The sequence below is a fragment of the Sabethes cyaneus genome, chromosome 3 (genome assembly GCF_943734655.1).
Source record: "Sabethes cyaneus chromosome 3, idSabCyanKW18_F2, whole genome shotgun sequence".
NCBI classification, from domain to species: Eukaryota; Metazoa; Arthropoda; class Insecta; order Diptera; family Culicidae; genus Sabethes; species Sabethes cyaneus.
In genome coordinates this window covers 251,658,333-251,673,286 of record NC_071355.1, presented here as the reverse complement: position 1 = coordinate 251,673,286, position 14,954 = coordinate 251,658,333, and the positions used below count along the sequence as shown (strand labels likewise).

The 14,954-nt window shown below is 40.9% G+C and overlaps 1 protein-coding gene across 1 annotated transcript; it reads left to right on the top strand.

Moving 5' to 3' along the window:
• The first annotated feature begins 6,622 nt into the window (after nt 1–6,622).
• On the top strand, nt 6,623–13,278 carry LOC128741084 (pre-mRNA-splicing factor CWC22 homolog). Its single transcript, XM_053836660.1, has 4 exons — nt 6,623–6,680; nt 6,914–7,080; nt 10,843–11,062; nt 13,130–13,278. The coding sequence occupies exons 1-4, from the start codon at nt 6,623–6,625 to the stop codon at nt 13,276–13,278; spliced, it is 594 nt and encodes a 197-aa protein (XP_053692635.1).
• Nucleotides 13,279–14,954: the final 1,676 nt, after the last annotated feature.

Below are 14,954 nucleotides of genomic sequence, written 5' to 3'. Positions count from 1 at the left end.
AAAATTATCTAAGTATTGCCACTAGAGAGAACCTGGCCAAGTACCGACGAGCTAGGAACCAGTTGACCACGATCCTGAGGAGAAAAAAGCGCCAAAAGGAGGACAGAGATCGTGAAGAATTAGAACAACTATTCCGAGCTAATGACACGCGCAAGTTTTATGAGAAGGTGAACCAAACTCGGAAGGGCTACACACCGAAACCTGACATGTGTAGGGACGAGGGAGGGAATCTAATTACAAACGAGCGCGAGGTGGTCGACAGGTGGAAGCAGTTCTTCGATGAACACCTCAATGGCGAAGTCGCAGAAGGAGGCGGAACGGAAATTAACCTAGGAGCGCCCATGGAAGATAGTGATGTCCTAGCACCTGATCTCCAAGAAGTCAAACGAGAAATCAGGTTGCTGAAGACCAATAAAGCCGCTGGGAAGGACCGCCTACCGGCAGAGCTTTATAAACATGGCGGGGAAACGCTAGCAAAGGCTCTACACTGGGTTATTTCGAGGATTTGGGAGGAGGAAAAGCTACCGGAGGAATGGATGGAAGGAGTGGTTTGTCCCATCTACAAAAAGGGTGATCGGCTAGACTGCTGCAACTATCGTGGTATTACGTTGGTAAACGCCGCCTACAAGGTACTCTCCCAGATCCTGTTACGCCGGCTGTCACCGATAGCACAAGGTTTCGTAGGGAATTATCAGGCGGGTTTCATGGGGGCTCGCGCAACTACGGACCAAATGTTTACTATCCGACAGATCTTGCAGAAATGTCGGGAGTACAACGTGCCCACGCATCACATCTTTATCGATTTCAAAGCAGCATACGATACAGTCGATCGAGACAAGCTATGGCAGATAATGCACGAATACGGTTTTCCGGACAAACTGACGCGACTGATCAGAGCTACATTGGATCGAGTGATGTGTTTCGTACGCATCTCTGGGACACTCTCGAGTCCCTTCGAGACGCGACGAGGGTTGAGACAAGGTGACGGTCTATCCTGCATGCTGTTCAACATCGCTCTTGAGGGGGTGATCCGACGAGCGGGCATTGAAACGAGAGGCACGATTTTTACCAAGAGTAGCCAACTTCTAGGCTTTGCAGATGACTTCGATATCATAGCCAGGAACTTTGCGACGGCGGAGACAATCTACGCCAGACTGAAAGCGGAGTCTAGGAGAATTGGGCTAAAAATAAATGCGTCGAAGACCAAATACATGAAAGGAAGAGGCTCAAAGGAAACAAATGCGCGCCTCCCACGGACGGTAACCGTTGACGGCGACGAACTAGAAGTGGTAGAAGAGTTCGTGTATTTGGGATCGCTGGTGACCGCGGACAACAACACTAGTAAGGAGATCCAGCGGCGCATCCAAGCGGGAAATCGGGCCTACTTTGCCCTTCGTAAAACGCTACGATCAGGAAGCATACGCCGCCGCACGAAGCTAACAATGTACAAAACCATTATTAGACCGGTAGTTCTTTATGGACTTGAAGCCGTGACGCTGCTTACGGAGGACATACGCGCCCTTGCCGTGTTTGAGCGGAAAGTGCTGCGGACGATATTTGGCGGAGTACAAACTGAAAGCGGAGAGTGGCGGAGGCGTATGAATCACGAGCTACAGGCACTGCTTGGGGAGACTCCCATCGTACATCTAGCGAAAGTTAGCAGGCTACGGTGGGCCGGACACGTCGTAAGGATGCCGGATGACAGTGCGACGAAAACGGTCCTCTTCAACAACCCCACCGGCACCAGGAACAGGGGGGCCCAACGTGCACGATGGCTCGACCAGGTCGAAAGCGATTTGCGACTTCTGAGACGACTAGGAAATTGGCGACGAGTGGCCCAAGACCGAGTTGAATGGAGACGAGTGCTTGAAACAGCACGAGCCACCCCGGCTCTATGCTGCTGAAGAAGAAGAAGGCTATAATATTTTATAAAACTTTGGTGTGTTGGGCAACTAAAGGACTAAAACTTTATAAAATATCACACTATAATTTTACTTTACAATACATTATACTTACAATACCCGTAAGAAGGCAAATTATGCAGATCATCCCAAGAAAGATTTCACAGAGTATAGCGAAAGAATTTGCTCTGAATACTTTCCAGTCTATTGATCCAGACTTTCTGATATGAGCAACAAACTATACTGCCACACCCCAACGAACTAGCGAACAGTTTAAAGTTTTAAAGCAAAGGGGGTCATCGAACTCGCGGGCTATTTTATAAGTAAACCCAAGCTGGTGGCTTTCTTTTTCGATTGTCCTTGTGATGTGCCGCCTATAAGATTCTCGTTCAATTTCACACCCAAATCTCTCACCTGCACGACTCTGCTGAATTTGGTTCCGGCAATATTGCAATCAAACTGTATTACATTCTTTGTACAATGGTAACTAATGACGTAACTTTTTTTCTCGCTTATTGACAATCCTCTCACACCAGTCGTTAAATAGGGTTTGGACATAGCTTCAGTCTTAGGCAATCTTCAATTTGGCAAATAACCAGGTATATTTTCAGATCGTTGACAAAAAACTATCGTCCGACCCGACCAAGAACCAGCGCTGCATCGTTGGCAAATTCTGAAAATAACAGAGGGCCCAAATTACTACCCTGTGGCACACCTCATTAGATTGTAAATATATAAGATTGGCAGTTTTTAATCTGTACGTAAAGTTGTTTCTCGACGAGGTACGATTCCAGCCACTTGCAAATCCTTTCAGTTTATACACAAATGGTTTATGATTCACAGTACCGAAGATGGCTTTTAAGCAGTGCACAGTAGTCCCGAGGCGAAAATTAAGTGGAAAGTTTTTTGTGGTTCAAAATAGCTTCCCACAATGTTCAGAAAAATTGCTCAACTCTAAAAGATAATTAATGTGAAATTAACGGCCAAGTTCCAGTTTGGCTTGTAAACACATAACACATAATAACTTTTTGCAGAAAAGATATAGAAGAATAATTTCTTCGACAAAGTTGTAACTAAAGAATATATAAATAACTTTGCCAAAGACATAGTAGGCGTATTTTTTATAGTTTTTGACCCACATATTATACAAAGTTGTTTCTCTTATCAAAAGACATATTTTTGTAGAGAATTGTATGTTAAAAACTCGTACGTAACGAGTTCTACCGTTTTTCCAGCGTTTTTAAGTCTTTTATAGAGAAGAATATCTTAGAAAGAGGCAAACGAAAGAAATCAAACTAAGCCGTTTATGAAAGCTTGAAGTTTTAACTCAAACATATGTGAAAACAAAAAAAAAATGGTTTTTTTTCTAACTCGAGTAATTTCAGTTTAATTATTCCAAATTTGACCATTTTCTACTACGCAGCACTTTCTAATATCCTCTTGAAAACGATTAGAGCTAACATGTGGTCGGTGTTAAATCAGCCCGGACTAAGTCGCAAAATTTAAAAAAAAGTTAATGACAGCAAACGATTAAGAAACCAGATTACTTAAATGTAGAAAACAGCCAGAGATATGAAATGATTTCGAATGTTTGACAGCTTTAAACTACACAGCAGCAGGAAACTTTGAACGCGTTTTTCTTGAAATCAAGGTTTTGTCAATTGGTTCGGTCTGATTTAACACCGACCATGTAATAGTCAAAAAAATTAACGTCCCATGACACAATTTATTCTGATTGTCACGTAAAATACTCTTCGGATTTCGAATATAGCATCAGTTTTTTATCTGCACCAGCTGTTTCGGATAAATATCTATCTTTCAATTTTCCTTACTTTGCAAATATCGTTAATCTATCATCAATAATGTCTTCTTGAGACAATTTTCAAACAAAACTAAAAACATAAAGAAATTTGTTGGTTATTCCATACGTAATATTGTAAATTATTATTTTAGTTGCTTATGTCATTTTTTAATCACAAGTAGGTATGTCAAAGGAGGAAAAAGAGGCAAACCTTTACAAAAACTTCAACCTTCTTATATTCTGTTCTGAAAAAGACTAAAAAACACTGGAAAGACGTTAGAACTCGTTATACGTATTAGTTTTTAACATTCTATATTCCACAAAAATATGTCTTTTGATAAGAGAAACAATTTTGTGAAACATTATGATGCAATAAAACCAATAAATTTGAAGTAATTAGCGAAAAAGTGATTTTGGGTAGATCTTTGTATAAAACACCCTGTGAGTCAAAAACTATGAAAAATACGCCTACTATGTCTTTGGCAAAGTTACTCATATATTCTTTATCTACAACTTTGTCGAAGAAATTATTCTTCTAGCTCTTTTCTATAAAAAGTTAATATGTATTATGTGTTTACATGCCAAACTGAAACATGGCTGTTAATTTCACATTAATTGTCTTTTAGAGTTGAACAACTTTGCTATTATGAATCGCTTAATCGCAAAAGTAACTTTCCACTTAACTTTCGTTTCTGGAGCACTGTGCAGTGTATATCGCATCTACCTGTGCTTTGGAACTGATATTTCTACTGCAAAACAAAACGAAATTAACAGGATTAGTTTCTACACGTCCACGAAAAAATCCATGTTGTACTGTAGTAATATAATTCCGACAAGCGGCGAATAATGTATTCATCACGATAGTTTCAAAGACTTTAGACTCCGCACACACGTAATTTGCCACGTTACATTTGTCATCTTTTTTGAAAACCGGAAACATGCAGGATTTTTTCCAAGCAACAGGAAACTTTTGTTGTTGAAATGACAAATTGAAAGCAAAGCCATGGGCTTAAACGTCCTACAGAACATGGCCCTTCTTTATCGACAAACTTCGCAGCCGGTTATTAGAGTACAAGAAAATTACTGGGCTTTTTCATACTAAACCAGTCTGATTGAAGTTACTCAATACTAGTTAAGTATCGCATGTTTCCATTCTGGCGGAAGCAGACGTCGAAATCAGCCATAAATGTGCGACAATTTACATTATTCTTTTAGCAACAATACCTTGGCGCCACGTTCAATACAAATAGAATGTTTGAAATCATTCCGTATTGACCGCACCCTAGCTGCAAAAGAGATACAGGATAACGTGGATATTTATTCTGCCGTATTCCCCGCACATGGGAGGGCTCTGGGAAGTCACAGTGAAATCTGTTATATTTTACCTTCTATAGGACCTTCTATGCGTAAAACTACTGTCGCCTACGAGAATATGTTAGTTTTACTCACGCAAGTGAAAATGTTTTCCATTTTGCTTCCAAATGTACCAACATTGTCTGACTCATCAGATTCAGAAGCCCTAACGCCTGGGCACTTCCTAGAAGCACTTCAAATCTTGGAGCTGTTGTTTAACCATCCATAATGAATACAGCGAAAAATCCACTTAATCATTAAGAGCCCGGTAAGCCCGGATTATGTCCAGACACTAGCATCAAGCAGCTGCAGTTCGCCAACTAAAATTGAACCAGGGAAAAGTGGTATTTTAAAGCAGTTTGTTAATGGCTCGAATGTCGAACAAATGACGAATTCAACAGTTTGCGTTTTGGTAAAGTGGGGATGTCTGAAGTTTTTGAGCGTCTTAGTGGAATACAAAGTTTGAAATTAAAGAAAAACATTTCCACTATTGAAATCCACTATTAATTTTATTCACGACAGATACGTATTCCGCCTACAACTTGCAGGCAACCTTCATCAGTGTCTGTTTTTGAAGCTCGAAAAGCGAAAATATACATGATTTGATTAACGAATTACACCGACTGGTAAATAGGTAAAAGTTTTGCAAATAGCGGTGGTAGTCCCCGTGGCTCTGTGATCAGCGATTCCCGATCGAGGCTCAATTCAGTTACTGATTGTGTGGATCCCACAACGTGCAATAAATATGTGCCAAATAAATGATCTCCAAATTCCCCCAACTATCAGTAGATGATCAAGACCTATGGTTTATTGAATAATGAAATTGTTAATGCTTAAATCTTTACTTGCTTACAAACTTGAACCGAATTCAAATAACTGAATTAAATAAGCAAAATGAAAGATTATCTAATCAGATTAAGAACAGATCAGAAAACTTCCCGCAAGTTCTCCTAATGATTCCAGTTCTGGGGGTGCAGTGAACTGACTGTGGTTTTACCCAGTCAACTGCTTGTAGAAGTAACACAGCAGCAGCACCAGTAGCTGTTTAAACTATTTTAATCGATAAGCATCCAACTGAGCCGATATAAAATAGTGACTAACGGTCACCGGCAAACTCCTGACACCGGTGACTACCGACAAGAGGGATAGCAGTAACAGTCACAAAACCAGTTACTGCCAGACGTAGACCTACGGTTTGAACGAAACATTGAACCATTCTGGGAGAAAGTGTTACGAGCTTGGACAGATTATTATTCGATCCGAATATTTGCCTTAGTCAGGTCTAATTACTTCACCAAGCTAACAAACATGGAACAAACCTGTCTGTCGGTCTGTAGTCTGTCTGTTGACCGTGGAATGTCCATACATGAACACATTTCACATTCATGCATAAATACTAATAACTTCAATCCACCCAACAGTGAATGTATGTTTTTAGTCGCAAAGTCTTTACTCTTATTATTTACTCTTTTTACTTTATTAGGGAGTTCATGTGACACATGTTTTTTATCTGTATTTAGTTTATATTAGTTTTTTTATTATTCTCCTCATCAAGGACAACTACACTATGTGCTTGGACATTAACCCAATTAAGCCAGTGCTCGAAACGGTGTCGAATGGTGCAAGTGACTTTGTTCTGCGAACCCCAAATAAAGAGTTAACTCTAAAACCAAATCTGTAACCCTTCCTCAGCAAGAGAAAAGTAAACCGAAATCCTTCTTGGCTCAATCTGTCGGTTGATTTTTTAAGAGGATTACTTACGTCTCAATCTCTGCGGCCGTGGGGTGCGAGATGGGCTTTTCCCTATGCAGCCTGCCTACTTTTTTTTTCTTTTCCGTAATTCTTCAACGGTTCTCAGGCAACGAGACTTCGCCGTCGTCGTCGTCGTCGTCGTCGTCATCGTCGTCCGTGTCCGTGGCGCAGCAACCTGCATCAGTGGTGGCAGCAGCAACAGCACCGGCAGCCACAACAGCCGGGATGAAGGAGAGAAATGATGCTTTTGACCTCGCACAGCGTGTGGGCGTCGTAAGGTGAAGGATAAGTGAGCCCCCGTTGATCGTAGTCATCAGCAGCGCTGCTGTGCCAGCCAGTGTTTAGCATTCAGCAGGGAAAGACTGCGGAGTTTAGTTTAGCAAGGATTCTTCTGAATGCTACATTGCCGTGGCAAGCATACAGCATAGGCTACAGTCATCCATAACGGACAGCTGAGTGCTAGGTTTTTTCTTCTATTTCTTAGAAAGGAATAAAGTTTTGCACTGTTTAGTCAAACTTTTAAAGCCACACAGGAGCAATTTTTATGTAATTTGTTACGGTTCAGATATCTTTTTAAACCGATTAAACCAATTAAAAGAGAAATGTAATTATGAAAGCATTTTCATAATTTGAGAGTTGATATAAACGGATGATTTTGGTATATAATCATCAAGAATTTATACCATTCAAAGCAGAAAATGACTATTCACATGACTAAACAAAGTTACTCACAGAAAGGCATGCAGAGAAGATGCTGAATTGTAGCCAAATGTTCGGAGTTGAAGTTGAAAAAAATAAACAGGAATAGGAGCTTCCCAAATTTATCCATGCACAAACATTCGAGTTCGTGTTTGTTTCTGATCCGGTTCTGGTGAAAAAGATTTCTTGAATACGCCTAAATGTAGACAAAACGTTACGTTACTATCGTATGGAATAAATATGGTATGCTTTCATATTTTGGGCATGCTTATTATGAAATGTTTTCCTAATGTTTACTTATCACGAAGCTGATCAATTTCAATTTTCAAACACTCATTTTGGTGTTATCTGGAATTTAAAGCCAGCTAAACTAGTTATATAGCATTGAGATTCATAATGCGCTATTCCTTTGAATCATTCAAAATAATTTTAAAGAGGGGTCAATCCCGGTGAGTGGTAGCATTCACTCCTTTCATGCCAAGAAGTCGAGTTCAACCAGGAACCCGGGTACTCGAACAAAATCGCGGTCCAAAGTAAACTTTTTTTTTGTAAAGTAGAGGAGTTTTTGCTGCGAAGAATGATAAACTGGATAAAACTGAGAAATTTCAATATGAAGCCAAAAGAATCTTGGGTCATTCAATGACAGATGGGATTCCAAACCACACTCTCCCGTTTGGCACACGAATGTTTTTGCAATTAAACTACCGCCGCACCTTTCTATTAGATAGTCTCATATCTAATTTAGTTGTGCAGTCAGTTGCCTCACTTCTGCTACACTACAGTTGATAGCCGTCTATCTTCTCGGTGGTAGAAGTAAAAGCGCAATCGTTCAAAAATAATTAGCGCCGGCCGGGGAGCGTATATGTGCGTGTCTATAATAATAAAAACTAGAGGGACAAAATTAGATGTGAGGTTATCTTATATAAGGGCGCGGCGGTAGTTTAATTGCAAAAACACTTGGGTACCAACCGAGACAGTGTGCTTTGGTGTCCCGTTTGCCATTAAATGACCCAATGTATTTTAGACCTCATATCGAAATTTCCCAGTTTTATCCAATGTATCGTTCTTCGCACCAAAAACTCTTCCATTGTACAAAAAACGATAGGGACGGTGTAAGAAAGTAATGAAACAAAGATATTAATCGAGTTTCAAACAGCACGGGAACAAGGTGTGAAGAGGAAAGAGCGGAAAAATTAGCTAAGGGAGGGTCATTGAAGCAACGCTGAAAAAAATTGGAGTACGTCACATGCTTAATAAAGGGGTTTTGGAGTCTCCCTTCTGTCCAATCCGCTGTGGCTCAAAGGATCATAACTACCGATGGCTCCATCACAGGACCTGGGAAGGGGTAATGGGTTTGAATGCGGTTGTAATAGTCCGATCGTAACCATCGAAATCTGAATTCTGAATTGTAATTAATGCTTGTAAAAACAGGATCGCCCTCATATGCCTGAAAGATGTTTTAAGCATGTGTATGATCACAGATGTATTAAATAACTGATTTCATAACCGGCAAACTTTATTGTTTCACAACCGGGGCGAACGCCGTTTTCAGAAAATTCAATTGTCAATTGTTTCTCCTAGAATTTGTCTGTGTGATGAAATAGAGGTCCAAAACTAAGGCTATGTGCATTTCCCTGATCTTTTCTATTTCATTTGATACACAAATCAAATCAATCCCTAAACATATTAACATTGCCTAGGGTCAGAAGAAAGTGAAGAGGAAAGGCTAGAAGAAAGGTCAGAAGAAAATTCAGAAAAGCGTTCAGAAGAAGGACCAGAGAAAAGACCAGAAGAATAAGCGAAAGTAGAAGATTCAGAAGGAGGTCCACAAAAAGCGCCAAAAGAAGGGCCTGACCCAACTAGCACCAACTCGAATATCAATGTACGAAAATTATCGTAAATATCTTTTAACAAATTCGAAATCGTAACTAAATATTGATAAAGTGGGCCCAAGTTGATTTTTTTTTTCCCGTGTTGGGGACTTACCACCGCGACCATTATTTTGATCTATTGTGGTGTGTCCTCTTTTAATTTACGCCATGTCGTATCGGTGAGCTATCAAAGTTTGATGAGCCACCTCAACTACTGTCGGCATTTATCCCAATCAGGTGATGCATTTCGTATGAAATTTATCACCTGATTAGGAGCAGCATTCCAAATATCGCAGGGCTGAGTCAGCCCCTTATCAAGATATCTACGTCGTTTATGATATAGTGCAACACAGTCGCACAACAAATGTTCGGAGCTTTCAATCTCATGATTTCCTATCGAATACATACGATTTTCAGCACAAACTTGTATAGCAGAGCAGTTCGAAGCAACTCGCGCTTAATCGAATATTATCGTATATACATACTTATATAGTCGTAACGCCAAAGAATATTTCTTATCACGCATATCGCCTCCAAAATAGTACGAATATGCTCATTTTGACCTCATAGACCAGACGAAGGGTCAGTAGAAGGTCCAGAAAAGGGTTCAGAAGAAAGACCAGTAAAACGACCAGAAGAAGCGCTAGAAGAAGGTCCAGAAGAAGCGCCTAAAGAAGGACTCGAAGAAGGCTCAGAAGAAGGGAGAGTCGAAGGGCCAGAAGAAGGCCCAGTAGTAGTTCTAAAAGAAGGGCTTGAAGAAGAACCATACAAAGGACCAGAAGAAGGTCCACAAAAGGGTTCAGAAGAAGGACCAGAAGAAAGACCACAAGAAGGACTAAAAGAAGGCCCAGAAGAAGCGCCAGGAGAAGGTCAAGAAAATGGTTCAGACGAAAGACCAGAAGAAGCGATAGAAGAAGGGCCTGAAGAAGGTTCAGAAAAAGGACAAAAAGAAGGCATAGAAGAAACGCCATGACAAGGGCCCGAAGAGGGACCGAAAGGAGGCCCACTAGAAGGACCAGATAAAGGGCAAGAAGTAGAAGGCCTAGAAGAAGGTCTAGAAAAGGGTCACGAAGCACGCATATAAAACGCGCCAAAACAAGGGCTTGAGGAGGAACCAGAAGAAGACCAACAAGAAGGACCAGATGAAAGGTCTAGAAGAAGGCCCAGAAGAAACGCCAAAACAAGGTCCTGGAGAAGGACCGGAAGAAGGTGCAGAAAAAGCGCCAGAAGAAGCGCCATAAGAAAGATCGGAAGAAGCGCCAGAGGAAGGGTCTGAAAAAGGTCAAGAAGAAGGCCCAGAAGCACTAGATGAAGAATCAGAAGAAGGCCCAGAAGAAACGCCAAAAAAGGGCCTGGAGAAGGACCGGAAGAATTTCCAGAAAAAGCGCCTGAAGAAGGACCAGAAGAAGCGCCGGAGGAAGGGTCTGAAAAAGGTCTAGAAATAGGTTAAAAGAAACGCCAAAAGGAGGACCTTAAGAAGGATCGAAAGAAGGACCAGACGAAGGGTCAGAAGAAGTGCCAGAAGAAAGGTCTGAAGAACCATCAGAAGAAGGGCCTGAAGGAGATCCAGAAGAAGGGCCTGAAGAAGGCCCAGAAAAAGGTCAAGAAGAAGGCCCAGAAGAAGGCCCAGAATCAGCACCAAAAGAAGGACCGGAAGAAGGCCCAGAAACAGGACCAGCCGAAGGGTCTGATGATGTCCCAAAAAAGGTTCAGAAGAGAGACCAGTAAAAGGACCAAAAGAAGCGCTAGAAGAAGGGCCAGAAGAAGCGACCAGACGAAAGACCAGAAGAACATCCAGAAAAGGGTTTAGAAGAAGGACCAGAAAAAGCGCCAGAAGAAGGTCGAGAAAATGGTTCAGACGAAAGACCAGAAGAAGCGTTAGAAGAAGGGCCCGAAGAAGGTCCAGAAAAAGGTCAAGAAGAAGGCATAGAAGAAATGAGAAGGACCAGAAGAGAGACCGAAAGGAGGCCCACTAGAAGGACCATATAAACGGTAAGAAGAAGGCCTAGAAGAAGGCCCAGAAAAGGTTCATGAAGTAGGCATATAAAAAGCGCCAAAAGAAGATCCTGCAGAGGGACCGGAAGAAGACCCACAAAAAGGACCAGATGAAAGGTCCAAAAGAAGGCCCAGAAGAAACGCCAAAAAAGGGCCTGGAGAAGGACCGGAAGAAGATCCAGAAAAAGTGCCAGAAGAAGCGCCATAAGAACGATCAGAAGAAGCGCCAGAGGAAGGGTCTAGAAAAGATCCAGAAAAAGATCAAGATGAAGGCCCAGAAGAAGCGCTAAAAGAAGGGCTTGAAGAGGAACCGGAAGAAGACCCACAAAGGACCAGATGAAGGGTCAAGAAGAAGATCCAGAAGTAACACCAAAAAAGGGCCTGGAGAAGGATCGGAAGAAGATTCAGAAAAAGTGCCAGAAGAAGGCCCACAAAAAGCACCATAAGAACGGCCTAAAGAGGGCCTCAAGAAGGATCGCAAGAAGGATCCGACGAAGGGTCAGAAGAAGTGGCAGAAGAAAGGTCTGAAGAACCGCCAGAAGAAGGGCTTTTAGAAGCGCCAGAAGAAGGTCATTAAGAAGGCCCAGAAAAAGCGCCAAAATAAGAGCCTGAAGAGGTACCGGTAGAAGGCCCACAAGAAGGACCAGAAGAAGAAGGAACAAGGACCAGAAGAAAAACCAAAATAAGGACCACAAAAAGAACCAAAAGAAGGTCCGGAAGTAGGATCAGAAGACGGACTAAACGAAGGGTCAGAAGAAGATCGAAAAGAATGCAAAGAAGAAGCGCCTAAAGTAGGCCCAGAAGAAAAACTAGAAGAAGGAACAAAAAAGCACCTTGAAGCAGGTTCAGAAGAAGGACCAGAAGAAGGTCCAGAAGGATGGGCAGAGGAAGGTCTGAAAGAAGGTCCACAAGAAGGCCCACAAGACGGGCCATAGGCCATAGAAGATGTGCCGGAAGAAGGCCCACATAAAGAACTGGACGAAGGGTCATAAGAAGGCCCAGAAGAAGGACCCGAAGAAAGCCTAAAAGAAGAACCAGACGAAAGGTTAAAAGAAGGTCAAGTAGAAAACCCACAGGGAGCGCCAAAAAAGGCCCACAAGAAGGGCCATAGGAAATGCCAGCAGAAGGTCCAGGCGAAGCGTCAAAAGATGGTCCAGAAAAAGGTTCAGAAGAAGGACCAGGAAAAGATCTCGAAGAAGGGCCAGAAAAAGGCCCAGAAGTAGAGCCAGAGGAAGAACCAAAAGAAGGTTAAGATCCGAAGAAGGAGCAGAGGAAGGTCCAGAAAAAGAACCAGAAGAAGTACCAAAAGAAGGACCATAAGTAGTACTAGTTGTTGTTGTTGTTGTTATTTTAATTATTGTTGTTCTTGTAGTTGTTTTTGTTGCTGTTGTTCTAAAGCTTCACAACTTTGATGAAATACTATTTTGTCATCGAAGCGCAAAGAAGGGCCTTTGTGATATCTTGCTAAAAACAACACAACACGTTTGCTACCATTGTAATAATCGTCTATTTCTTCTTGTAATCTCACATTTTGGTTCATTAGTTAGGAATTGGTCTAAGTCGCATCGGTCTGGATTTTGTTTTATTTCATTAATTTATTTGTTTGTTTGTTTGTTTCCTTTTTTGTATTCCTCTGTGTTTGCTATTTTTAATACTGCCACTTTCAGCAGGGTGCAATTGTTTCCTTTTCTTCTTCTCGTTCTGCACGCTCCGAGATGTGCTTTTGTTGTGTTTCGTTCTTCTATTCTGTTTTGCAGATTTCGATGATGGCAGTGTTTTGAACCCACAGGACGACGACGAATCTCGCGCTACCCACGCTGCTGACCGTGTGGACTGTGGACTGTTTTTCGATCGATCGATTCTACGTGTAGTACTTTGGCAAGCAGTTACCCACTGTGTTGGATGAATTCCAAATACATTTTTTTTTATTAACTAGTCGATATTAGATATAATTATTTTGTGTTCAATACTGATGAGTGCCGGTTTGGGTTTGTTGCTGTGTGTGAGTGTGAGTGTGTTTTTATGGATGAATGGAAAATTCGCGAATTCGCTGGATGCGCTTTAGACTATCATTCAAATAAAACTTTGAACATTGCACTATTACATACCCCTTCGATAATTTTAGTTTTCTAATAAATACTCTATATTGAATGTTCGCTTCTAGTTTGATATTTCGACTGTACCTATTCTGTTTTCTATAATATATATTTCTTATAAAACTTCAACTAATCTATATTTATTCCACCGTTTTTGTTTATTAGATCATCGTTGCGATTTCAATCAAGTTTAAAAATGGATTTTAGATTTTATTTTGTTATCTAATCGTGTTTATCGACTCAACTATTTGTTCATTGGTTTAAGGTCATTCGTTTTTTTCATCTTCTTGGCTTTCAGTGTGGTGTTTTGCGCGCAGTAGTTTGCCTTCCCTACGCATTTTTTGTTTTTTGTTTGGTTTCAAAAAATTAATGTTAGGAAATTATTATTTTTGTCCCTGGAATGGGGGGGAAACCGTGTGATCGATCAGAGGGGGGGGGGGGAGGGGGTGTTCTGAGACAATTTTTGATTTGGGAGTTCGTTGAAATCTTACAGTTTTATTGTCGCCTTACTGCTTACGGTTCCGTGCGAGCCAAGAATCAGAGCGTTTGTGTTTTGATCTTTCTGAGAATACGAACAGATTGTTGCTGTCAACGAGATATAGACGGATGAAGGCGGCTACTAACGGGTGAGAAGCGTCACTAGAATACCTGCCACGACGACCAAAGCACTTTTTGTTTCACGTTTTGTTGGTTTTTATTTGCACCGGGAGGAGGAACAGTTTTGAATGTCTGATCTTCCTTCCGGTGACTTCCTTTATTAGTTACAGTATTTATTGGCATTTCGTTTAATATTGCATTGCTGCAGAAGAAACACAAAGTGAAGCTCTGGATAGATTATTAAAACCAAATCAAGCCCTCCGTTTTGTGTTTTCTCTGCGAAGTGCTCATTTACTTTGATATGAATACTGTCGGCTTTTTTTTAGTTTTATACGTTTTTCCAAATAAACTATTCTTCGGCTCTAATGGATTTTATACCGTTTGTGTTTTCAACTTTCAGATAAACTATTTAACATTTGCGGTCTAACAAAAGTCCAATAATGCTATAAAGCTCTAAAACATCGAGTATTTGGTTTGGTTTGGTTTACATTAGAGAGCAATTTTAAACACCTAGTTTTAAATACTCACTCGAAAAGTTGTTTGCCATCCATCACTTACGTAAGACATCTTCCGGCGGCTCATAGTCTGCTGGTAAACATTCATAATTCATTTCAAATGTTTTTTTTTGCCATTCCTTATAGGAATGTTCAACTGCTTACGGACTGTTTCTAAACAATTAACTATCAATTATTTTGGCATGCATGCATTTCGTCAAATGCGCGTCCGTTTTGAAATACAGTACATTGATATATTCTTTAAGTAGATAATTACGTTTTTTCGTCCGCTTATTTTTGGTACAGCTAGCCTGACAAAGTTTATTCGGTAATGTGTGCGTAATTTCTTGTATCATGATTTCTTTTTCCTATATTGAATCGTTAGTTTGGTTTAA